Source organism: Notothenia rossii (assembly GCF_949606895.1).
Source record: "Notothenia rossii genome assembly, chromosome: 3".
In the NCBI taxonomy this organism is placed as follows: domain Eukaryota; kingdom Metazoa; phylum Chordata; class Actinopteri; order Perciformes; family Nototheniidae; genus Notothenia; species Notothenia rossii.
The window spans coordinates 309,679-335,448 of NC_136901.1; the positions used below are offsets into that span (position 1 = coordinate 309,679).

The following is a 25,770-nucleotide window of genomic DNA, read 5'->3' on the forward strand; positions in this document are numbered from 1 at the left end:
TGTCTGAAATATATATAAAAACATAATATTCCTCATAAAATAAAAACATATTTCTTAAAATATTTAGTTTTTATTTTATTGTGAGTTTTAAAAATGCTTGATGTTTTTCTGGAGATATTTCTACTTTTTAATTTAAACAAAGAGTGAATTTAAAGTAATATGAATTTACCTTTTGATGTTGCCACCGGAGGAACCACATTTCCCAGAATGCATTGAGCCCTTTGGGAAAACAGAACATTTAATTAGAAATTAGGTGAAAATCAAAAGTATAATAAAAGAAACTGGTCTTTAAATAACAAAAACAATAAATAAACGTTTGAATTTCTCTTTTAATGGATATTAATGCTATTTTAAATTAATCGTCAACAGTGGTTTTGGGTTGTATAAAATGGCCATCTAATGGTTTAAAAAAAATATATTTAAAATATGTATTATTAATTCGGGTGATTTGCAGTAAAAACTGTTCTTTTTATGTTCATTAAAGGTGTTAATATATCTTTTTAATAATCATTATCAGTCTTAAACCCATCCTTTAATGTTGATGGTCTAACAGTGGAGAGCGTCGGCCACCAGAGGGTGCTCTAACACAGCACTACCACACACACCTGAAGACCTCACACACACCTGAAGACACACACCTGAAGACACGACACACACACACACACACACACACACACACACACACACACACACACACACACACACACACACACACACACACACACACACACACACACACACACACACACACACACACACACACACACACACACACACACACACACACACACACACACACACACACACACCTGAAGACACACACACACCTGAACACCTGACAGAAGAAGACTGAGGGGGGGGGGCGGGACCTTATATAGACCCTGGGGGGTGCGTGTGGGGGGGGGCTCTTCCCCTCCTATAGGACCTGTTTCCACTCACTGAGGAAATATAAGAAGTTTCATCGAAGAAGAAGAAGAAGAAGAAGAAGAAGAAGAAGGGCTCTGGTCCTCTAGAGTGAGACATGGCTTCCCACAGGGATCAGTACTGGGGCCACTGGGGTTCTGTAATGATGTCACTACTAAGTACTAACTACTACTTTTAATATACTACAATTGTATTACTAATACTAGTAATAAACGAAGCGTGGTGTTGCTGTAAAAAATATTTCTTTTTATTTAGAAAATTCACATTATATTTATTTATTCTCTACGACAGAATGTAAAACACAAACATATTTTAGAACTAAAAAACAGGAAATCTAAATGTTAAAAACAGAAAAACTAAACAAACAAACAACCAAGACAAATTCAAGTAATAAAAACTAATAAACAGTAAGAAGGGTTTTTATTGGCCGTGATTTAAAGACTCCAATATTTACTTTAATCTGTTCGTAGAAGTACGAAAAACGATCTCCATCATAATATAACTTTTTTTAAACAAGATAACAACCAAATAATATTGGTTGTAAAAAAAAAAAAGCTTAGCGAAATACTTCGTAACTTCATATTTTGCACTAAAATAAAGTTGTCAGAAATAAAAAATTACTTTTGAAAAAGTTTTGGTTTCTTTGGATTCGTACACAGGCTAGGCGTGGCTACATGCTAACAGTAGATGAATGTAAACATGTGAAGCAGCTGATTGGCTGGGATGAGTTTTAATGAGAAAAACAAACATCACAACTCTGAGAGCCCGAGCTAACGCTAACGGATGCTAACGCTAACGGACGCTAACGGAGCGTGAAGGCACTGACGGGAGCCGCGCCGAGCAAAACAAGCTAACGTGAAGCTAACGAGATGCTAACGTGTTTCTCCGATGATCAGCGACATGAAAACAGGAAGTAGAAACAAAAGGGAAGTTTCAGAATAAAGTCTTTAGGAAGAGTACAGAAAGCAGTTTGTAAATAAGAGTAAGAGCAGCAGTGACTGAAGGTTATAAACACAGAGTGAACAGGAAGTGACAGGCGACCAATCAGAGGTCAGAATTCAGGTCCACAAAGAGTCCTTTCAAAATAAAATCCTAAAGTGTTTCAGTGTCACCTCCAGGGGAGCAGTGAGGTCCTCCAATCAGAACGAAGGCAGCTTTCTGCGGAGAAACAACATGGGTTAATGAAGGGGGCTCCAAAGCATCATGGGAAATACATACAGGTCGTTTATCAAAAAAATTCCAGTAACTTTTGAAGTAAGAGCGTTTGTCGTGGCAGCTGCTTGGCGTGGCTTCACACTGATCTCACAGCAGGGAGAGGACGCTGGCGCTTGTATGTTCGCCGCTTCTCCTACGCCTCAGAGTTTTTATCTGCTTTTAAGCTATTTTATCTGCTTTTAAGCTATTTTATCTGTTTTTAAGCTATAGTTACATGGCTAAACTTTTTAGTCTGTTTTACAAGTGCTTTTATATCTTAAACCTCGTGATCATTGACGGTTTTGGACCCGACGGCTGTCGGGACGCACCTGTTGTACCGCCCAAACTCACCTGCTGTATCGCCCAAACTCGCTGACTATCTCCGGCTGACTTCTTGCCTCTCTCCCGCTACTACTGTGATAGCAGGCGGACTCCCAAGCCTCTGTTTCTTTCCCGGACATGAGGTATACCAACGGGATAGCCTTCTAGCTGTCTCGTTGCTGTTAGCCCTCGCTGCTAAACACCGCTACCAAACTTCTTCGACGCCCGACCTGTTGCTATGTTGAAGTTTTCCATTCCCCAACTCCTGAGTCTCAACCACTCCAACGCTCCAACCTGCACCTCAGTCATTAAACAACTTGGACTTCTTCGTCGGCACCACTATATCCACCGAAGCCAAAGAAGAGGACAAATTGTATATTCCCAGCATGGAGATGCAGAAATTCCATCCATCCACTCTGTCTGCCGTCGTGTCGCACATCTGACGCGTCATCAGAGCCCGGCTACAGCGGGGTCAAATCGCGCCAGAAACATCGCGAGACCGCTGCATGAATACACGGAGAGCATCGCGAGACCACCACACACGAAGGAGTCTGGAAAACGTGGATTGGATTACAGCCTACTCCGGCCCCTACAGAGATTCAACACATCTTCTAAAGCCAAAATAGAACTTTTGAATACACAATCTCTCAGCAATAAAGCATCCTTCATTCAAGACCACATCACTGATGAGAAATTGGACTTCATGTGCCTCACGGAAACCTGGCATCAGCCAGAGGTTTACTCCACACTCAATGAAGCCTGCCCTCCTGGCTACAGCTACTTGGAGAAAGCCCGCAACACTGGTCGTGGTGGAGGCCTAGCTGTTATCTACCGAAAGGAATTGGAACTGTCACTCCTGCCCCTGCCTGTATTGTCCTCTTTTGAATGCCTTGCATTTAAATGTAAACCCCCCTTCGCTCTGACAATACTTCTGATCTACCGGCCACCCAAACCCAATTCTGCTTTCATTCCAGAGATACAAGACCTTCTCACTACGCTATGCACATCCTCTGCCAATATTATCATACTTGGAGATTTGAATATTCACATCAACTCCCCCTCCTGCCATTTTGCCACGGAGTTTCTGCTGCTCCTGGACTGTCTCAATCTCACACAGCATGTTGATGTCCCCACACACGCCAAGGGCCATATGCTGGACCTGGTCATCACAAACTCCGCCCCCATCAGCAATCTGCTAGTGTATGACCTGGGGGTGTCTGACCACAAGACCATCTCTTTGGAGCTGTTTTTCCAGTCTCCACTCAGCAAGCCCAAATGCCAAATCCGCTTCAGGAACCTGAGGATCATCAACCCGGACATCATGACCCTGGACCTCCAGCATATTTCCTCCGCCAACTTCTCATCAGTAAATGAGTCAGTGGCATATTACAACCAGTCCCTTAACAGTCTCCTTGATCTACACGCCCCCCTCAGAAACTGCCCTGGTCAGAGTCACCAACGACCTGCTGATGACGGCTGATGCTGGCTCTCCCTCTCTCCTCATCCTCCTTGATCTCACTGCAGCTTTCGACACCGTCGATCACGGCATCCTCCTCCATCGTCTGCACTCCACCATCGGACTCTCTGACTCTCCCCTTGACTGGTTCACATCATACCTGACCGGGAGAACAGAGTACGTCTCCTTGGGTGAGGCAGAGTCGGGTACCCACAACGTCACCTGTGGTGTCCCTCAAGGATCAGTTCTCGGCCCCACCCTTTTCACACTCTATATGCTCCCCCTTGGCTCTATCATCAGCCGACATGGAGTATCATTCCATTGTTACGCTGATGACACCCAATTGTACCTCAGGATCAACCCTACCTCCTCTGCAGCCCTGCCTTCACCCACACTCACTACCTGCCTGGAGGAGATACAGGCGTGGATGAAGCTAAACTTCCTGAAACTCAACAGCTCCAAGACCGAAGCCATTATAGTTGGCACCCCACATCAGGTTCGGTCATCCACCATCACGACCATCACCTTCTCCGGCCAGGACATTACCCTCTCCTCAAAAGTCACCAACTTGGGTGTGAAAATGGACGCCCATCTGACCTTTGAAGCCCACATTAAACAGCTGTGCAAAAACTCCTTCTATCACCTCAGGAACATCGCCAAACTCCGCCCCTCACTCACTCTGTTTGACGCGGAAAAGCTAGTCCACGCCTTTGTCTCCTCAAGGCTGGACTACTGCAATGCACTCCTCATCGGGATCCCTAAGAAAAGCATCCAGAGACTCCAGTACATCCAGAACAGCGCTGCTAGGATCCTGATGAGGGTGCGCAAATATGATCATATCACCCCCATCCTGAAATCACTACACTGGCTCCCCATGGAATTGAGGATCGAATTCAAGGTCTCCGTCCTCACACACCAGTGTATCTATGGAACAGCCCCTCCATACCTCAAGGAACTCCTCACCCCCCTTACCTCCGTGCGGACCACCCGCTCCAGCAACTCAAACCTCCTCAAACCCCCGAGGACTAAGCTCCGTACCATGGGAGACCGGGCCTTCTGCTCGGCTGCCCCCAGTCTGTGGAACGCTCTCCCCGACCACATGAGAGCATCACAGACCGTGGAGGTTTTTAAAAAAGGCCTCAAAACCCACCTCTTCAATAGAGCCTTTCCCTAGACCTTTTATTTATTTATTATCACCCTTTTATCTTATTTTATTCTTTTTACTTATTTATTTTTATTTATTGCTTTTTATTCTTTTTACGATGTTAGCACTTCGGGATTTGAATGCAAATATGAAGTGCTTTATAAATTAAAGCCATTATTATTATTATTGTATTTACATATGTGTCGCTTTCAAAGTAAGAGCGTGTAGATATGTCCTTTCAAAGTAAGAGCATGGAGATATGTCCTTTCAGAATAAAAGCATGTAGATATGTCCTTTAAGAATAAGAGCGTGTAGAAATGTCCTTTCAGAATAAGAGCATGGAGATATGTCCTTTTAGAATATGAGCATGTATATATGTCCTTTCAGAATAAAAGCATGTCGATATGTCCTTTCAGAATAAGAGCGTGAAGATATGTCCTTTCAAAATAAGAGTGTGTAGATATATCCTTTCAGAATAAGAGTGTGTACCTGGAGGTCTATGTGGAGGAGCTTCCTCTCTTCTCCAGGAATCTGTTTGACCACAAAACACAGACTCAGTTTCTGACAGAAAACACAGCGACCACACAAATAACCCTACAAACACACACACTGGTGTGTGTGTGTGTGTGTGTGTGTGTGTGTGTGTGTGTGTGTGTGTGTGTGTGTGTGTGTGTGTGTGTGTGTGTGTGTGTTTGTGTCTGTGTGTGTGTGTCTGTGTGTGTGTGCCTGTGTGCCTGTGTGTGTGTGTGTGTCTGTCTGTCTGTCTGTCTGTCTGTCTGTCTGTCTGTCTGTCTGTCTGTCTGTCTGTCTGTCTGTCTGTCTGTCTGTCTGTCTGTCTGTCTGTCTGTCTGTCTGTCTGTCTCTCTGTCTCTCTGTCTGTCTGTCTGTCTGTCAGTCTGTCTGTCTGTCTGTCTGTCTGTCTGTCTGTCTGTCTGTGAGTGTGAGTGTTTGTGAAAAACTGAATGAATATAAATAGTTTTTATAAAATATATCTAAAGGCAGAGTTATTAATTTTTTATAAATGTATTTTAAAAGATCTCTTTTTAAATAGAAAACACTCACACTTGAGTTTGTCTCATGAATTCGGCGAAGTGCTTATCTCTGGAGCAGAGCTCGGCGATCCTCAGACGCTCCTGGATCTCCTGCAGGGTTACAGGTCAGCGGTTAGGACTACAAACATGACCGCAGTGTCCTGTAGTTTATTAACAATGACTCAGCAGAGATGTCAGAGGTTAGGACTACAACCATGACTGCAGCGTCCTGTAGTCTATTAACAATTAATCAGCACAGAAGTTGGAGGGTTAGGACTACAAACATGGCCGCAGCGTCCTGTAGTCTATTAACAATGACTCAGCACAGAGGTCGGAGGGTTGGGACTAAGAACATGGCCGCAGTTTCCTGTAGTTTACTAATATGTGGAACCACTTTTTCAGCCCTGAACCCATGACAGGACTCAGCATTATGAGTCGTACCTCTTTGCTCAGAGAGCTGTTCTCCTGGTTCTGGTCTCTGGACCCGGTTCTGAGCGGCGCCTCGTCATCGTAGCGTCGGTAGAACTGAGCTGCCACCGGGCCGCTGTCCGGCGCTGCGGTTAGCTTAGCACTACGCTCCAGAGACGTGCAGGAAACAACGTTACTCAGCAGACTGTCAACAGGAAGTGATGCCCTCAGACTGTCAACAGGAAGTGATGTCAGAGGTCTCACCTGATTGGGTCCTCGCTGTCCTCTGTGTCGTAGCGCTCCCTCAGCGTTCTGGACAGGAAATAGACGATGCCTCCAGCCACCAATAGGAGGCCGGACACCGACGCCATGGCGATGCCGACAACCAGCGGCTCGGAGACGAACTCCTCGCAGTGCTGACCGCGGTACCACCAGTTCTCCCCGACACGACACCTGGCACCACAGGGGGCAGCACATTAAAATACACACATATAAAGGTCATCTTCTTAAAAGGGACTTCAGTAGGTTTACGATGTGTAGAAAACAAGTCTTTCAAAATGTTTGAAATTATCTTATAGGTCAGTGGTTCCCAAAGTGGGGGGCGCGCCCCCCCTGGGGGGCGAAGAGGCATGACAGGGGGGGACGCGAGAGACCAGGAGGAAAAATGGTTATGAAAAAAAAAAAAAAAAAAAAAAAAAAATAAAAATCATAATTCGAAAGATTATTGATTCTAAAATAATATCATACAGTACTATTACGTCTGGGTCTCTGTGTTTCATTAAAGCTTGGCTCTGTGTGTGTGTGAAACGAGCCATTTTGTAGGGTTCGCATGAGCGAGAGAGAGAGAGAGAGAGAGAGAGAGAGAGAGAGAGAGAGAGAGAGAGAGAGAGAGAGAGAGAGAGAGCAAACCGGAGATCGTAGTTGTTAGCTTCTGGTGCTAGCTAGCTGCGCTAACGGATATAAGGAGTTTTTTCAACAACAAAGTGGAGGAGAGTCCTCTCCTGTCAGACTGAGAGGCTCAGTGAACTAAAGGACTCTCTCAGTGTTATCTCAGTGGGTCTCAAACGTTTTGGTCACCATTAATGTGAACAATTATTTCGAGGCACACGTTTATATGATCATTATAGTTATAAAAAAATAAGAGAATAAATGAAAAACAGGTATGAAATACTATATGGCAGTAAAACAAGAATAACGTTTAAAAGAGTGATTTGTAAAATATCCATAAAGAAAAAGTAAATATGTTTACAGTTCTGTTTCAAATGTGTGTTGAGACCCCCTATGTGAGGTCCACACACCACCTATAAAAATAGCACTTTACCCCTGCTTACACCTATATGCCGTGAGCTGATTATCGAGCCTTCATTGTAACAGTCACACTGTGTATTTGCGTGGGGATTGTTGCAGTAGAAGGTTCCACTGTCGCGCCCGGTACATTAATGGGAAACCCTAAATGTTTGAGCACCCTCCATGAAACGACAAGCTACCCCACAGCACCCCCAAAATAAATCTCTGGCGCCGCCACTGAGCCTGACTATTTGTGTTGCGGGGGCCCGACTTTTTTTTTTCTCCAAAGGGGGGGCCTGACTGAAAAAGTTTGAGAACCACTGTTATAGGTGAATGTATTTAATAATAAAGTGATATTTAAAGAGTGTAGTGCCGCCTCCCACCTGCAGATGGCGCCCTTCCCCGGCTGGACGTCACACTTCCCGTCGTTCAGGCAGAAGTCGTGCGTCACGTCGCAGACGCTCTGACACGGCAGCCCGTCCACGCTAACGTAGCCTGCGGCGCACACACACTCTGCCTCGCCAGACCAGCGGTTCACCACGCAGCGAGAAAACTCATTACAAGCCTGAAACTTACACGGGTCAGCACGCTCACCTGGAACCAGAGAAGAAGAAGATCAGAGACCAGAGAAGAAGAAGGATTACCAGGAGCTGCTGTGATTGGCTCAGACAGATTACGCTTAGCAGACTAACTATAAATACTCTCTGATAAATGAACGCAATAAAACAAGTATATATGTGTGTATATCTACAGCCCGTCCCCACCGGCCTCCACGTCCAGAGAGTACTTGTCGATGTCCAGGTTCAGGGTCTGGTGGGCAGCGTTGGCGAAGTCTTCGAGGACCAGATGAACGACACTGGAGACGCCTGGAGACACCGGGCGTCCGAACACCATCCGACTGTTCACCACTACGCTGCCATTCCTGAAGTTCAGGACCTCCAGGTTCTTAAAGTGGTGCAGGTTGGTCTGCAGGTGGGGGACCAGCTGAGGGACAGGGACAGGGTCTTTAGAACAGAACCAGCTGAGGGACAGGGTCTTTATGAGTCTAATATCAGTCCAGAACCAGCCGAGGGACAGGGTCTTTATGAGTCTAATATCAGTCCAGAACCAGCTGAGGGACAGGGTCTTTATGAGTCTGATATCAGTCCAGAACCAGCTGAGGGACAGGTTCTTTATGAGTCTGATATTAGTCCAGAACCAGCTGAGGGACAGGGTCTTTATGAGTCTAATATCAGTCCAGAACCAGCCGAGGGACAGGGTCTTTATGAGTCTAATATCAGTCCAGAACCAGCTGAGGGACAGGGTCTTTATGAGTCTAATATCAGTCCAGAGCCAGCTGAGGGACAGGGTCTTTATGAGTCTGATATCAGTCCAGAAACAGCTGAGGGACAGGGTCTTTATGAGTCTAATATCAGTCCAGAACCAGCTGAGGGACAGGGTCTTTATGAGTCTGATATCAGTCCAGAACCAGCTGAGGGACAGGTTCTTTATGAGTCTAATATCAGTCCAGAACCAGCTGAGGGACAGGGTCTTTATGAGTCTAATATCAGTCCAGAACCAGCTGAGGGACAGGGTATTTATGAGTCTGATATCAGTCCAGAACCAGCTGAGGGACAGGTTCTTTATGAGTCTAATATCATTCCAGAACCAGCTGAGGGACAGGGTCTTTATGAGTCTGATATCAGTCCAGAACCAGCTGAGGGAAAGGGTCTTTATGAGTCTAATATCAGTCCAGAACCAGCTGAGGAACAGGGTCTTTAGAACAGAACCAGCTGAGGGACAGGGTCTTTATGAGTCTGATATCAGTCCAGAACCAGCTGAGGGACAGGGTCTTTATGAGTCTGATATCAGTCCAGAACCAGCTGAGGGACAGGGTCTTTATGAGTCTGATATTAGTCCAGAACCAGCTGAGGGACAGGGTCTTTATGAGTCTGATATCAATCCAGAACCAGCTGAGGGACAGGTTCTTTATGAGTCTGATATCAATCCAGAACCAGCTGAGGGACAGGGTCTTTATGAGTCTGATATCAGTCCAGAACCAGCTGAGGGAAAGGGTCTTTATGAGTCTAATATCAGTCCAGAACCAGCTGAGGAACAGGGTCTTTAGAACAGAACCAGCTGAGGGACAGGGTCTTTATGAGTCTAATATCAGTCCAGAACCAGCTGAGGGATAGGGTCTTTATGAGTCTGATATCAGTCCAGAACCAGCTGAGGGACAGGGTCTTTATGAGTCTAATATCAGTCCAGAACCAACTGAGGAACAGGGTCTTTATGAGTCTGATATCAGTCCAGAACCAGCTGAGGGACAGGGTCTTTATGAGTCTGATATCAGTCCAGAACCAGCCGAGGGACAGGGTCTTTATGAGTCCAATATCAGTCCAGAACCAGCTGAGGGACAGGGTCTTTAGAACAGAACCAGCTGAGGGACAGGGTCTTTATGAGTCTATTATCAGTCCAGAACCAGCTGAGGGACAGGGTCTTGTTGTGATGTCCTCATACAGGCTAGTAGTTAATAACTGAGTTTCTCACCAGCTGGGTGAAGCGCTGCTCCAGAGATCTGTACTCGGAGGAGCTCTTGTTGAACAGATCACTGGAGAAGGCCATGTTGGTGACCCTCAGGCTGAAGAACACCGTGAGAGCCCGGCCAGCAGGGGGCACCGTGGGGGGGGGAACCTCCATCTCTGCCCCGCTGGAGGAACCACTGCCGTCTCCTTCAGGATCAATAACACTGAGTGGGAAGACGTCGAAGCTCGGGGAGTCGGAGAAGACCTGCTCGGAGGGGGGGGGAACCTCCTGTGGAGAGGAGGACGATGTTCGGAGGGTTTCTGCATCTTCTGATTCATGGAGGAGCGCCGGCAGCAGACCAGGAACACCTGGACCAGATCAACAGTTCAAAGGTACCATAATATGTTACAAACTGAGAGAAGCCTGGACCCTCCTTTATTAACGCGTTGCCTGGACTTTAGGGAAAGATTCAATGAATAGAATCGAATGATTGTTTTAGTTCATCAGACCACACTGCTTTAAATTAAGCTGCCATTGTAGCTCACACGTAGCACAGTATGCTGAGTTAGAATAAAGTCTGCACAGACCATCAGCAGTAAACTATGAAACCAGACCCTTATTCTGAATGTAAACAGGAAGTAGACCTCGGGGAAAACGTAAACAAACCCACCTGCCGCCGGGGCGCTGCTTGGACTTTCTTCTTCGTGGGTTTGGATCTGACGGTGCAGCACCTCCTCGTCCTCCGGCTCTGAGTTCGAGACCCGGGTGAATGGAGAGTCTTTCTCCGGAAAGAGGGCGATGCTGACGGAGGACGAGGGTGGAGACGAGGAGACGACCATCACCTCGTCCTCCACCAGGTCCTCCTCCGGGAGGAAGACCGGCAGAACGGGATTTACCGGGTCAGCGGCGCCGAGGTGCTGCTCCTCCAGAACCTCCACCGCATCAGAGGGCCCGGGTCCTGGGAGCAGAGGGTCCAGTTCTGAGACAAACTCCACTTCTGATCCGGTGCTGGACTCTCCTTCTTCAGGGACTTCCTGTTTCTCAAAGACTTCTTCTTCTGATGTAGACCCATTTGTAGGCTCCACAGCTGCTTCTTCTTCGGTGGTGTCAGAGAGATAGACCGCCGTTGGTCCTGCAAAGACCGGAGCCTCCAGAGTCCAGTCCTGATGGTCCTGATGGCCCTGGAGGTCCTGATGGTCCTGAAGGTCCTGATGGTCCAGATGGTCCTGGAGGTCCGGAGACCCGGTGATGGAATTCCCGTTGAAGACGATGTCATCGAAGACACCGGACGCCTCTTTCAGTTCCACGGTCAGCGTAACCTGAGGCCAGAACACCGGGGCCTTGGGGGTGGTGGAGAACCGCGGGTTGGTGCTGATGTGAGGCGTTACCAGGCCCAGGTTCAGGTCCAGGTCCGGGCTTCCTTCCACAGCTGGAGCAGCAGTCGTCTTTAGAGGAGGAGCTTTGGTGATAACTTCCTGTTTCTCTTCCTCCTCGTCTTCCTCGTCCTCCAGGTCCGGCGGCGGCAGGACCTCCATGCTGCCCCCCCCCTCAGAGACAGGCTTGGGAGACCAGGACCAGAGGTCAGACCCAGGTCCGCCTCCAGAGGATCCAGAACCTGATCTTTCATCAGTCTGAGGTTTCAGAGTCGGTGACGAGGCGTTACTGAGGAGGAAACCCTCCGCCTCTAAACCTCCATCTGTAAACAGGAAGTGCTCAGTGAGGGGATCCCCTTCAAAATAAAAGTTGTATAAAGATCTATAAACAGGAAGTGCTGAGTGAGGGGGTCCCCTTCAAAAATAAAAGACGTATAAAGATCTGTAAACAGGAAGTGCTCAGTGAGGGGGTCCTCAAAATAAAAGGCTTATAAAGATCTGTAAACAGGAAGTGCTGAGTGAGGGGGTACCCTTCAAAGTAAAAGGCTTATAAAGACCTGTAAACAGGAAACGCTGAGTGAGGGGGTCCCCTTCAAAATAAAAGTTGTATAAAGATCTATAAACAGGAAGCGCTGAGTGAGGGGGGTCCCCTTCAAAATAAAATACGTATAAATGTTTTGATTATGAGTTTAAGTGCCGATGTTTCTCACCGTCTTTGCGCAGTCCGACGGGCTTCGTGCTCTCGTCCAATAGGAAGACGTCATTCTCACTGGACCCGCCCCCCGCACCTTTCCACGGGTCGAACAAGAAGTCATCTTTGCTGAGATCGGCCTCGTGCAGCGGAGCGTCCGGAGGCTTCTCTCCAGCCAGGACGCTATCCTGGAATATATAGAATAATATTATATATATAATATTATATATATACAGTATATTATATATATATACATTAAATGCTTCTATGTTTATTACATATTCACATTTCTATATACCCACCATGCTATGGGAGGCCTCCGGGCGGCTGGTGGTCTTCACCGCCGGTAACGAGTTCTCCGCTGTGGAGACAGAGAAAAGACCTGTGACTACACTGATGGACTGACACAGGACGTAGAAACCAGAACCATATAATGGTGTGGGATGCAGGAAACCAGAACTACAGGAAAGCTGGACTACAGGAAAGCTGGACTACAGGAAACCAGAACTACGTACCGGTTTGGGACGCCTCCAGGCTGCTGTTGCCCAGGAAGCCGTCTTTGTGCAGTGCCTCAGTGATGTAGTTCCTGAAGTCGGTGATGGTGTAGACCACGGTGGGTTGCTCAGCGGCCCCCGGGTAGTTCTTCTCCACCAGGTTGTTCTGCAGAGAGATGAAGTCCAGGGTCGCGTTGTTCACCCCACTGCTGCCGTCCACCTCCAGGGTGATGGAGTACAGGACCAGGACCACCAGACCCCTGTGAGAAAAAGAGATGTAACACCAGAACCCTGAGACTAACACCAGAACCCCCAGACTAACACCAGAACCCCCAGACTAACACCAGACTAACACCAGAACCCCCAGACTACCACCAGAACCCCCAGACTAACACCAGAACCCCCAGACTAACACCAGACTAACACCGGAACCCCCAGACTACCACCAGAACCCCCAGACTAACACCAGAACCCCCAGACTAACACCAGACTAACACCAGAATCCCCAGACTAACACCAGAACCCTGAGACTAACACCAGAACCCCCAGACTAACACCAGAACCCCCAGACTAACACCAGACTAACACCGGAACCCCCAGACTACCACCAGACTAACACCAGAATCCCCAGACTAACACCAGAACCCCGAGACTAACACCGGAACCCCCAGACTAACACCAGACTAACACCAGAATCCCCAGACTAACACCAGAACCCCCAGACTAACACCAGAATCCCCAGACTAACACCAGAACCCCGAGACTAACACCGGAACCCCAAGACTAACACCATAAACCCCAGACCCAAGTGTCCGAAATAAATCACAAAATATAAATAGAATTATGAAAAAAACGTTTTAATTTATATTTGTGAAAAATGTTCAAAAAAATGTTCAAAAATGTTCTTCAATTTATTTTTTCTGCATCGGCCAAACGGCTCGCTGCACCCTCGCTGCGAGGGGGACCCAAGCTCCCATCAGCAAAAAGAAAAATTTCCTGGAAAGGGGGGGGGGGCAGCTTGACCGTCGTAACTCTTAAAGCGTTTAGTAGTGAGGGGTGGTTGTTATAGAGCCTGGTGTAATCCTGCAGAGGTGTATCAGACTGATGCTAACTGACGCTAACTGACGCTAACTAACGCTAACTGACGCTAACTGACGCTAACTAACGCTAACTGCGTTACAGGGGATTACAGGGGGGATTTGACAGGAAGCTGAAGGGGGAAACCACAGGTTCTTCAGGAAGTCAGAACCAAAAGTGATCTTGGAGGGGAAACAAATTCACATTATTGGAGTTAATCGGACTCACCGCTCCAGGTCCTTCTGCGGCCTGCGGACACAAATCATTTGTAAGATAAATACTTTGATATTCAAACATCTTCCGTGTGTGTCTTAAATAGTGATAAATACATAAAACCAGCCGCACCTGAACTCCACCACGCGGACGCTCCTGAAGTCCGGCAGCCGCTCCAACGCATCCTGGATCTGAAACACACAGGTTTTAAATCAGGATTTTGAAAGAGGCCGTATGTGTGTGGTACTGCTGATGACCCACTGTACAGCACCAGTGAACCCTGAGCAGAACATACAGAGGTTCCTGGTTCCAGACTCAGAGAAAACAGAACCAGAGCTGAGTCTGCAGAACCACAGAACCACAGAGTCCTACTGGGAAACACCTCTAGAACCACAGAGTCCTACTGGGAAACACCTCTAGAACCACAGAGTCCTACTGGGAAACACCTCCAGAACCACAGAGTCCTACTGGGAAACACCTCCAGAACCACAGAGTCCAACTGGGAAACACCTCCAGAACCACAGAGTCGTACTGGGAAACACCTCCAGAACCACAGAGTCGTACTGGGAAACACCTACAGAACCACAACACAGAACCACAGAGTCCTACTGGGAAACACCTCCAGAACCACAGAGTCCAACTGGGAAACACCTCCAGAACCACAGAGTCGTACTGGGAAACACCTCCAGAACCACAGAGTCGTACTGGGAAACACCTACAGAACCACAACACAGAACCACAGAGTCCTACTGGGAAACACCTCCAGAACCACAGAGTCGTACTGGGAAACACCTCCAGAACAGCAGAGTCGTACTGGGAAACACCTCCAAAACCACAGACAGAGTCGTACTGGGAAACACCTCCAGAACCACAGAGTCGTACTGGGAAAAACCTACAGAACCACAACACAGAACCACAGAGTCCAACTGGGAAACACCTCCAGAACCAAAGAGTCCTACTGGGAAACACCTACAGAACCACAACACAGAACCACAGAGTCCAACTGGGAAACACCTCGAGAACCACAGAGTCCTACTGGGAAACACCTCCTGAACCACAACACAGAACCACAGAGTCCAACTGGGAAACACCTCCAGAACCACAGAGTCCTACTGGGAAACACCTCCAGAACCACAACACAGAACCACAGAGTCCAACTGGGAAACACCTCCAGAACCACAGAGTCCTACGGGGAAACACCTCCAGAACCACAGAGAGTGTCCTACTGGTAAACACCTCCAGAACCACAACACAGAACCACAGAGTCCCACTGGGAAACACCTCCAGAACCACAACACAGAACCACAGAGTCCTACTGGGAAACACCTACAGAACCACAACACAGAACCACAGAGTCCAACTGGGAAACACCTCCAGAACCACAGAGTCCTACTGGGAAACACCTCCAGAACCACAACACAGAACCACAGAGTCCAACTGGGAAACACCTCCAGAACCACAGAGTCCTACTGGGAAACACCTCCAGAACCACAACACAGAACCACAGAGTCCAACTGGGAAACACCTACAGAACCACAACACAGAACCACAGAGTCCAACTGGGAAACACCTCCAGAACCACAGACAGAGTCCTACTGGGAAACACCTCCAGAACCACCACACAGAACCACAGAGTCCCACTGGGAAACACCTCCAGAACCACAACACAGAACCACAGAGTCCTACTGGGAAACACCTCCAGAACCACCACACAGAACCACAGAGTCTCACTGGGAAACACCTACAGAACCACAACACAGAACCACAGTGTCCTACTGGGAAACACCTCCAGAACCACCACACAGAACCACAGAGTCTCACTGGGAAACACCTCCAGAACCACCACACAGAACCACAGAGTCCCACTGGGAAACACCCCCAGAACCACAGAGTCTCACTGGGAAACACCTACAGAGGCACAACACAGAACCACGATCCAGAACAACACCTCAGGGAAACACCACTACACAAAGAGAGATTCAAAACAGATGCCCAACTGATAGACAGAGAGGGAAACCAGAATCAGATGCAAACTGAAAACAAACAACAAGACAAACAATTCCCAAACAGAGAGACCAAATGATATGAATTTAAAAAGAACCGCAACCAATAAAAAAATACCTGAAAGACGAGCAAAACTGGAGAGACACGAAACCACTAAAACTAGATGCACAAGAAAGATGTGAAACAAAGGGACCCCCATGTCTGCAGAACCCGGAGACATCATACAGTAAGGAGGGCCCGAGTGTGTGTTGGGGCAGGGGTTCCCAACCTTTTTTCCCAAGAACCCCCTCCGGTTTTAAAAATGTGCTTAACCAGATAAGCCCGGTTTGGACACTTTACGGGCAGAAGAAACATTTCTATCAAAGAAAGAATTATACATTTCTGTCTTTGTATGCCTATAATAGCTACTAACTTGAATTTTTATTAAAATTAATTAATCAATTGTTTTTTATATTTTATTGTAAAGTAGAGACAAGGCTTTTAGTGACAATCATGTATTGCGTTACAATTGTATGTAAAAAAAAGTCTAAATATGATATTTGGCCTCAAATCATCTGAAGCCTGGCGTGCCCCCTGCGATCTTTGGCACCCCCCAGGTTGGGAACCACTGTGTTAGAGTAAAATAAATTATAGTATTCACCCTACGGATGAAGTGGCGGTCCAGCAGCTGGTACTGGGTGCTGCTCGGGTCCCTCAGGGCGTCACTGAAGGTCTCTCCTCTCAGTTTGAGGCTCAGCTCCACCACCTGCTCCTTCAGGGCCCTCTGGGGCCACAGCAGGGTACCGTCTATCTCGTTCCCGATCTGAAACCAGACAGGACGTCAGAACCAGAACCGGATGAGGGTTTGTTCGGGGGCCAAGTTTACTCACCGAGTCCTCATCTTCCAGACCAAAGCTGTTCCCAAACCCGTCCAGGTCCAGGGGCCGTTCCGTCAGGGCCGGGAAGTTCCCGTTGTTGTACTCAACCACGTACTTGGTGGTGGCTTCCACCTTCTCAGCAGGGACCTCCAACAGGGGGCCGGGGGTGTTCTCTGCAGGGACCTCCACCAGGGGGCCCTCAGGTAGGACCTCCACAGGTACCTCTTCCAGGACTTTCTGCGGTTCTGCGGTTCCTGCTCCGGTGGGAGTCCCGACTTCTGGAGATATTTCACTCGGACCCTCTTGGACCACCTCTTCCTCAGGGACAGACTCTGGTTCTTCTCCAGGGACAGACTCTGGTTCTTCCTCAGCGACAAACTCTGGTTCTTCCTCAGGGACAAACTCTGGTTCTTCCTCAGGGACAGACTCTGGTTCTTCCTCAGGGACAGACTCTGGTTCTTCCTCAGTGACAAACTCTGGTTCTTCCTCAGGGACAGACTCTGGTTCTTCCTCAGGGACAGACTCTGGTTCTTCCTCAGCGACAAACTCTGGTTCTTCCTCAGGGACAGACTCTGGTTCTTCCCCAGGGACAGACTCTGGTTCTTCCTCAGCGACAAACTCTGGTTCTTCCTCAGGGACAGACTCTGGTTCTTCCTCAGGGACAGATTCTGGTTCTTCCTCAGGGTCTTCTGGCTCTGGTACCTCTGGTTCTGTCAAGAGGAGACTCTCTGAGACCGCTTCTTCAGCAACTTCTGGTTCGGATCCTTCTGATTCGGGTTCACCTACTTCTTCTCCCGAATATTCTTGTGTGATACCTCTTGTAGGTACTGTCTCTTCTGCAATTTCTACTAGTCCGTCTTCTTCTGTTGGTTCTCCTCGAGGCTCCTTATCTTCTACGAGTTCTGCTTCTTCTACGAGTCCTGTATCTTCTACATGAACCACTTCCTGTGCTGGTACTTCAGTGATTTCAGTTTCTTCAGCCAGTTCTTGTACCGGATCTTCTACGGCAGCTACTCCCTGAGCTGGTTCTTCTTCTTTTGCTGGTAGGCCTGCCGTAGTTGGAATCACCTCTGCGTACTCTTTGGTTACTTCTTCTATTAAGACCAGATCTTCTTCAGGTTCCACCGTGGCATCTTCATCTTCTTGTAGGATCAGGACGAACGGGTCAGAGGTAACTCCGGAACTCAGCTGGTCTTCTGGTGCTTCACTGACTTCTTCTATGGTCCGGTCCGTGGTCAGAAAGGAGGCCTGGGAAGGAACCTCTGCTTCTTCTTCTTTCACGGTCTCTAAAGGATCTTCTTCTGATTCATCTACCTCGGTCTCTAAAGGATCTTCTTCTGGTTCTGCAAGAGTTCCCTCCTCAACTGATTCAGGTGTCTCTTGTAGATCCTTGTCTTCAACCTCCTGCGTTGATGGTACGTCCCTCGTGATACCCAAAGAACTGTCTTTGGGTTCTGGGTCCAGGACAGGATTTGTCTCCAGGGTCACTGACTCTGGTTCTGTGGTGGGCTTCGTAAGAACTACAGTGGTAGCTTGTGTGTGGACCTCCTGAACCATGACCTCTGAGGGCGGCTCCTCGCCTTCTGGGGACACATCCTGAATCTCCACAGAGTAATCCTGGACCTTTTCAGACTTAGGAAGACCCTTGGTGTCAGGGACCACCACCTCTGGACCCTCTGAAGTCTCCTGGAGGTCTTCAGGTCCAGAGTCCGTTGGGAGAACCTCTTCAGGGGAGAGCCCGGACCCGGTGGTTCTGACGTCTTCCTCTGTAAAGAGCAGATGTTGTGTCAGTGAGAAGAAGACAGATCTATAGAAGCAGTTTCCATGAAGGCTTTTATTGTGAAGGGGTAGCTTCCTGTGAGCTTACCTGCCGCCCCCCCGCTGTGCACCCCTCCGGACTCTGAGCTGCAGAGAGACAAGTATTTAAGTCTACAGAGGAGGGTATTGATACACTGAATCATGTACAGTTGCAAGAAAAAGTATGTGAACCTTTGAACTTCCTGGATTTCTGCATAAATTGGTCATAAAATGTGTTCTGATCTTCATCTAAGTCTCAACAATAGACAAACACAGTCTGCTTAAGCTAAAACCACACAAACAATTATATGTTTTTATGTTTTTATTGAACACACCATGTAAACATTCACAGTGCAGGGTGGAAAAAGTATGTGAACCCTTGGATGGAATAAGTGGTTGACCCTCCTTTGGCAGCAATAACCTCAACCAAACGTTTCCTATAGTTTCATATCAGACCTGCACAACGGTCCGGAGGACTTTTGGACCATTCCTCTTTAAAAAACTGTTTCAGTTCAGCAATATTCTTGGGATGCCTGGTGTGAATGGCTCTCTTGAGGTCAAAGCATCTCAATTGGGTTGAGGTCAGGACTCTGACTGAGCCGCTCCAGAAGGCCTATTTTCTTCTGTTGTTGATTTACTTATGTGCTTTGGGTCGTTGTCCTGTTGCATCACCCATCTTCTGTTGAGCTTCACTTGGTGGACAGATGGTCTTAAGTTCTCCAGCAAAATGTCTTGATCAACTTGAGAATTCATTTTTCCGTGGATGATGGCAATCTGTCCAGGCCCTGAGGCAGCAGCCCCTAACCATGAAGCTCCCTCCACCATACTTCACAGTTGGGATGAGGTTTTGATGTTGGTGTGCTGTGCCTTTTGTTCTCCACACATAGCGTTGTGTGTTCCTTCCAAACAACTCAACTTTGGTTTCATCTGTCCACAGAATATTTTGCCAGTAGTGCTGTGGAACATCCAGGTGCTCTTTTGCAAACTTCAAACGTGCAGATCAGAACAGATTTTATGACCAACTTATGCAGAAATCCAGGTAATTCCAAAGGGTTCACATACTTTTTCTTGCAACTGTATTTAAATTACAGAAATAAAGTAGTTAATGTAGAGAACATGTTTGTATAGACTGATTTATTGTTATGTATAACTATACATATATTTCCATGTATATAAAGTATGTGTGAGAGTACCTGCATGGAGGAGGAGCTGAGGAGCTGGACGCCCTGCAGCAGAAACACACCGTCATTATACACTGTGTTATATATATTTATATTGATCATTTATATACTATGTTATATGTATATACTCATATAAACTCGCTACCTGTCACTTATCTATGTTTAGGATGTATTTCTGTAAAGGAGTGTTATTGTTAAAGCCTTCGTTAAAGGACACCGGGTGATCCTGTATCTAAACAAAGAGATGAATGAGCGCAGACCTGTTCAGGGCAGCCGCCGGCTGCAGACTCTGAAACACGCTCCTGATGAGCTGGGCGTGGCGCTCTGATTGGCTGAACTCTCTGCTGATGTCACTGGTGCTAATGGACCCGTCCAAACAGCGAGAAACCAGGTCCTGGTACTGGTCCCGCTCCGGGAGCTGGTCCCAGAACACCTTGAAGGCCTCCCACACCGTCTCCTGACATACTGTACAAAGATACAAATATAATATAATACACAGAAGACCACAAGAGCCGGAGAACCCGGGTGGACCTTTGTTAGAGGAACCACAGTCTGCGGTCTCACATCTGACACAGAGGAACCTCTGACCTCTGAGGAACCTCTGACCCTGAGGAACATCTGACCTCTGAGGAACCTCTGAGGAACCTCTGACCTCTGTGGAACCTCTGACCCTGAGGAACATCTGACCTCTGAGGAACCTCTGAGGAACCTCTGACCTCTGAGGAACCTCTGAGGAACATCTGAGGAACATCTGACCTCTGAGGAACCTCTGAGGAACATCTGAGGAACATCTGAGGAACATCTGACCTCTGAGGAACCTCTGACCTCTGTGGAACCTCTGACCCTGAGGAACATCTGACCTCTGAGGAACCTCTGAGGAACCTCTGACCTCTGTGGAACCTCTGACCCTGAGGAACATCTGACCTCTGAGGAACCTCTGAGGAACCTCTGACCTCTGTGGAACCTCTGAGGAACCTCTGACCCTGAGGAACATCTGAACTCTGAGGAACCTCTGAGGAACCTCTGACCTCTGTGGAACCTCTGACCCTGAGGAACATCTGACCTCTGAGGAACCTCTGAGGAACCTCTGACCTCTGTGGAACCTCTGACCCTGAGGAACATCTGACCTCTGAGGAACCTCTGAGGAACCTCTGACCTCTGAGGAACCTCTGAGGAACATCTGAGGAACATCTGACCTCTGAGGAACCTCTGAGGAACATCTGAGGAACATCTGAGGAACATCTGACCTCTGAGGAACCTCTGACCTCTGTGGAACCTCTGACCCTGAGGAACATCTGACCTCTGAGGAACCTCTGAGGAACCTCTGACCTCTGTGGAACCTCTGACCCTGAGGAACATCTGACCTCTGAGGAACCTCTGAGGAACCTTTGACCTCTGTGGAACCTCTGACCCTGAGGAACATCTGACCTCTGAAGAACCTCTGAGGAACATCTGAGGAACATCTGACCTCTGAGGAACCTCTGACCTCTGTGGAACCTCTGATTCTGAGGAACCTCTGAGGAACATCTGAGGAACCTCTGATCCTGCGGAACCTCTGAGGAACATCTGACCTCTGAGGAACCTCTGACCCTGAGGAACATTTGAGGAACCTCTGACCTCTGAGGAACCTCTGAGGAACATCTGAGGAACATCTGACCTCTGAGGAACCTCTGACCCTGAGGAACATTTGAGGAACCTCTGACCCTGAGGAACATCTGACCTATGAGGAACTCTAATCGGAGTTTGGATCAGAACTTCAGAGAAACACGTCCAGAGTCCGGATCTATATCTGACCTGCCATCCACATTCATCAGGGTTCTCTTTAAGGTCAGGGGTTCTCTTTAGGGCCAGGGGTTCTCTTCAGGGTTCTGAGCGATCGTACCTCGGAGCTGGAAGTAGTTCTGGTGGTTCTTGACGGCCTGCTCCAAGGTCTCCTGAGAACACAGACGGACTCCGCTGGGAAACAGAATGTTCCTCTTCCTGCGAGACAGAGCCACGGGCCGTCTGTACAGGAACTGATCCAGCTCCATGGCCTCCTCCAGAAAACCCAGAGAACCTTCCAGAGAACCGTGCAGAGAACCGTCCAGAGAACCGTGCAGAGAACCATCCAGAGAACCCAGAGAACCGCTGCCGGGAACCTCCTGATCCACAGTCCCATCTGGAGAGCCATCTGTGGGGAACCAAAGGTTAGAAATACTACGGGTTCCAAACTGTATTTCAGTGGTAGTAGATACGTTAGTTATTAACAAGACGTTAGTTAGGGATAGTACATATACATAACGCTAACTAACTTATTATTAGCAGTATAATAGTTATAATAGGATGTTAGTTATTAGCAGTATAATAGTTATAATAGGATGTTAGTTATTAGCAGTATAATAGTTATAATAGGATGTTAGTTATTAGCAGTATAATAGTTATAATAGGATGTTAGTTATTAGCAGTATAATAGTTATAATAGGATGTTAGTTATTAGCAGTATAATAGTTATAATAGGATGTTAGTTATTAGCAGTATAATAGTTATAATAGGATGTTAGTTATTAGCTGTATAATAGTTATAATAGGATGTTAGTTATTAGCTGTATAATAGTTATAATAGGATGTTAGTTATTAGCAGTATAATAGTTATAATAGGATGTTAGTTATTAGCAGTATAATAGTTATAATAGGATGTTAGTTATTAGCTGTATAATAGTTATAATAGGATGTTAGTTATTAGCAGTATAATAGTTATAATAGGATGTTAGTTATTAGCAGTATAATAGTTATAATAGGATGTTAGTTATTAGCAGTATAATAGTTATAATAGGATGTTAGTTATTAGCAGTATAATAGTTATAATAGGATGTTAGTTATTAGCAGTATAATAGTTATAATAGTAGGAGTTTCCTCCTTATTAAAGCTTACAGACGCTGAGCTGTTAAAACACTGAGCAACGGACCAATCACACGCTGCGTTAGATCAAAGAACACAGCGTGTGATTGGCTGAGACAAACTATTCACTCACTTTACACACATTTAATTTTGAATACAGGAATCTTTTACATGGAGAAGTTTGATAGATAATTTCCAGCATTTAGTCTCAGGTTCTTCCCAACCCTAACCCTAACCTGTATTACCTGTAGAACCTGTAGCACCTGTAGGACCTGTATTACCTGTAGTACCTGTAGCACCTGTAGCACCTGTATTACCTGTAGTACCTGTATTACCTGTAGAACCTGTATTACCTGTAGCACCTGTATTAGCTGTATTACCTGTAGGAGCTGTAGGACCTGTAGAACCTGTAGAACCTGTATTACCTGTAGCACCTGTATTACCTGTATTACCTGTAGCACCTGTATTACCTGTAGCACCTGTAGTACCTGTATTACCTGTAGCACCTGTATTACCTGTAGCACCTGTATTAGCTGTATTACCTGTAGGAGCTGTAGGACCTGTAGAACCTGTAGAACCTGTATTACCTGTATTACCTGTATTACCTGTAGCACCTGTATTACCTGTAGCACCTGTATTACCTGTAGCACCTGTAGAACCTGTAGCACCTGTAGAACCTGTAGAACCTGTAGCACCTGTATTACCTGTATTACCTGTAGCACCTGTATTACCTGTAGCACCTGTAGTACCTGTAGAACCTGTATTACCTGTATTACCTGTAGCACCTGTATTACCTGTAGCACCTGTATTACCTGTAGCACCTGTAGAACCTGCAGAACCTGTAGAACCTGTATTAGCTGTATTACCTGTAGGAGCTGTAGGACCTGTAGGACCTGTAGGACCTGTAGCACCTGTAGAACCTGTAGTACCTGTATTACCTGTAGAACCTGTAGTACCTGTAGAACCTGTAGCACCTGTAGAACCTGTAGTACCTGTATTAGCTGTATTAGCTGTATTACCTGTAGGACCTGTAGTACCTGTAGTACCTGTATTAGCTGTATTACCTGTAGGAGCTGTAGGACCTGTAGGACCTGTAGAATATTTAGTACCTGAAGTAGTAGTAGTAGTATATAAAGCTGGGTATGTACTGGTGGTATTACCTGAGGCTTTGAATACATATATACAATAATAATATAATATGAAAGTACCAGTTCATGGTCCCATGGTCCCTGCCAGCAGTATTAGCATTAGTAGTATAAGTACTGCTGAGGGCTTTACCTGCTGTACTGCTGGTATTACCTGAGGCTCTGAATACTTTTATATATTATAATATTATGGAAGTACCTGTTCCTGGTCCCATGGTCCCTGCCAGCAGTATTAGCATGAGCGTCCACAGCAGCGTCCTCCCGACCCGTTTGGACTCCATGACTGAAGGCAGAGAGCTGATGCTCACAGGAAGCTGGGGGGGGTGGGGGGGGGACTTAGCAGATGGACTCTAATCCACTCAGCTAATCTGCTGAGTGTCAGGAGATTACAGGAGTCAAACCAGCGGCTGCTAATGCTCCGGTTAGACCTCAGCTGAGAGGCTGCATGTGGGACTGAGGCTACACACAGGTTAGCTACCCACAATGCACCTGCAGAGAGGGAGCTGCTTCTGGGCCATACACACAGGTATAATTAGCAACTGGTTGGTTAAACAGACAGGTAGAGTAGGGGTTAAACACATGCTAATGCTAGTGCTAGTGATGCTAATGTATGTTAACAACAGTAAGATAATAAATAACAACAGTCAAGTATCTTCATTAGAGAAGTTAGGACGAACACCTATTCTACTTCTACTGATTATTTGAGTATCCAGGGGTCCAGTTTGGGGGTGCAATTTGGGGGTCCAGTTGGGGGGTCCAGTGGGGTCCAGTGGGGTCCAGTTGGGGGTCCAGTTTGGGGTCCAGTGGGGGGGTCCAGAGGGGTGCAGCTGGGGGGTCCAGTTGGTTCAAGTTTGGGGGTCCAGTGGAGTCCAGCAGGGTCCAGTGGGGTCCAGTTGGGGGGTCCAGTGGGGTCCAGTTGGGGGTCCAGTGGGGGGGTCCAGAGGGGTGCAGCTGGGGGGTCCAGTTGGTTCAAGTTTGGGGGTCCAGTGGAGTCCAGCAGGGTCCAGTGGGGTCCAGTTGGGTCCAGTTGGGGGGTCCAGTGGGGTCCAGTGGGGTCCAGTTTGGTCCAGTTGGGGGGTCCAGTGGGGGGGTCCAGTTGGGGGGTCAAGTTGGGTAAAGTTCGGGGGGGTCGAGTGGGGTCCAGCAGGGTCCAGTGGGGTCCAGTCTTGGTTCAGTGGGTGAAGGTGAGACAGGTGGTCGTGACGCTGCCTGATCTGAGGATTACCTGAACCTCTCGGAGGTCTCCTTAAGCTTTTAGAGGTCAGAGAAACCAGAGCTGAAGCTGTTTTCACTGAGAACCAGTTTACTGTCACTATAATCCACAACAGGAAGTTACACAACTACAAACAACAGGAACACAACAACAAGAGACAACAGGAAGTTACACAACAACAACAACAACAACAACAACAAGATACAACAGGAAGTTACACAACAACAAACAACAGGATCACAAAAACAACAAACAACAGGAAGTTACACAACAACAAACAACAGGATCACAAAAACAACAAATAACAGGAAGTTACACAACAACAAACAACAGGATCACAAAAACAACAAACAACAGGAAGTTACACAACAACAAACAACAGGAACAAAACAACAACAAACAACAGGAAGTTACACAACAACAACAACAACAACAACAAGATACAACAGGAAGTTACACAACAACAAACAACAGGAAGTTACACAACAACAACAACAACAACAAGATACAACAGGAAGTTACACAACAACAAACAACAGGAACAAAACAACAAAAAACAACAGGAAGTTACACAACACC

General features: G+C 47.1%; 1 protein-coding gene across 1 annotated transcript; it reads right to left on the bottom strand.

Moving 5' to 3' along the window:
• Nucleotides 1-1,141: 1,141 nt before the first annotated feature.
• On the bottom strand, nucleotides 1,142-24,259 carry LOC307034581 (interphotoreceptor matrix proteoglycan 2-like; the record flags this gene model as incomplete). Its single annotated transcript, XM_079673413.1, has 21 exons — nucleotides 1,142-2,082; nucleotides 5,529-5,570; nucleotides 6,102-6,181; nucleotides 6,512-6,641; nucleotides 6,743-6,931; nucleotides 8,149-8,359; nucleotides 8,530-8,749; nucleotides 10,295-10,638; nucleotides 10,941-11,966; nucleotides 12,354-12,522; nucleotides 12,637-12,695; nucleotides 12,850-13,088; nucleotides 14,134-14,154; nucleotides 14,251-14,309; nucleotides 16,763-16,924; nucleotides 16,992-18,745; nucleotides 18,847-18,908; nucleotides 19,970-20,002; nucleotides 20,218-20,422; nucleotides 21,840-22,127; nucleotides 24,178-24,259. 20 exons carry the CDS (start codon nucleotides 24,257-24,259, stop codon nucleotides 5,537-5,539), a joined length of 5,367 nt encoding a protein of 1,788 aa, XP_079529539.1. The 3' UTR covers nucleotides 1,142-2,082; nucleotides 5,529-5,536.
• Between the last annotated feature and the right edge of the window lie 1,511 nt (nucleotides 24,260-25,770).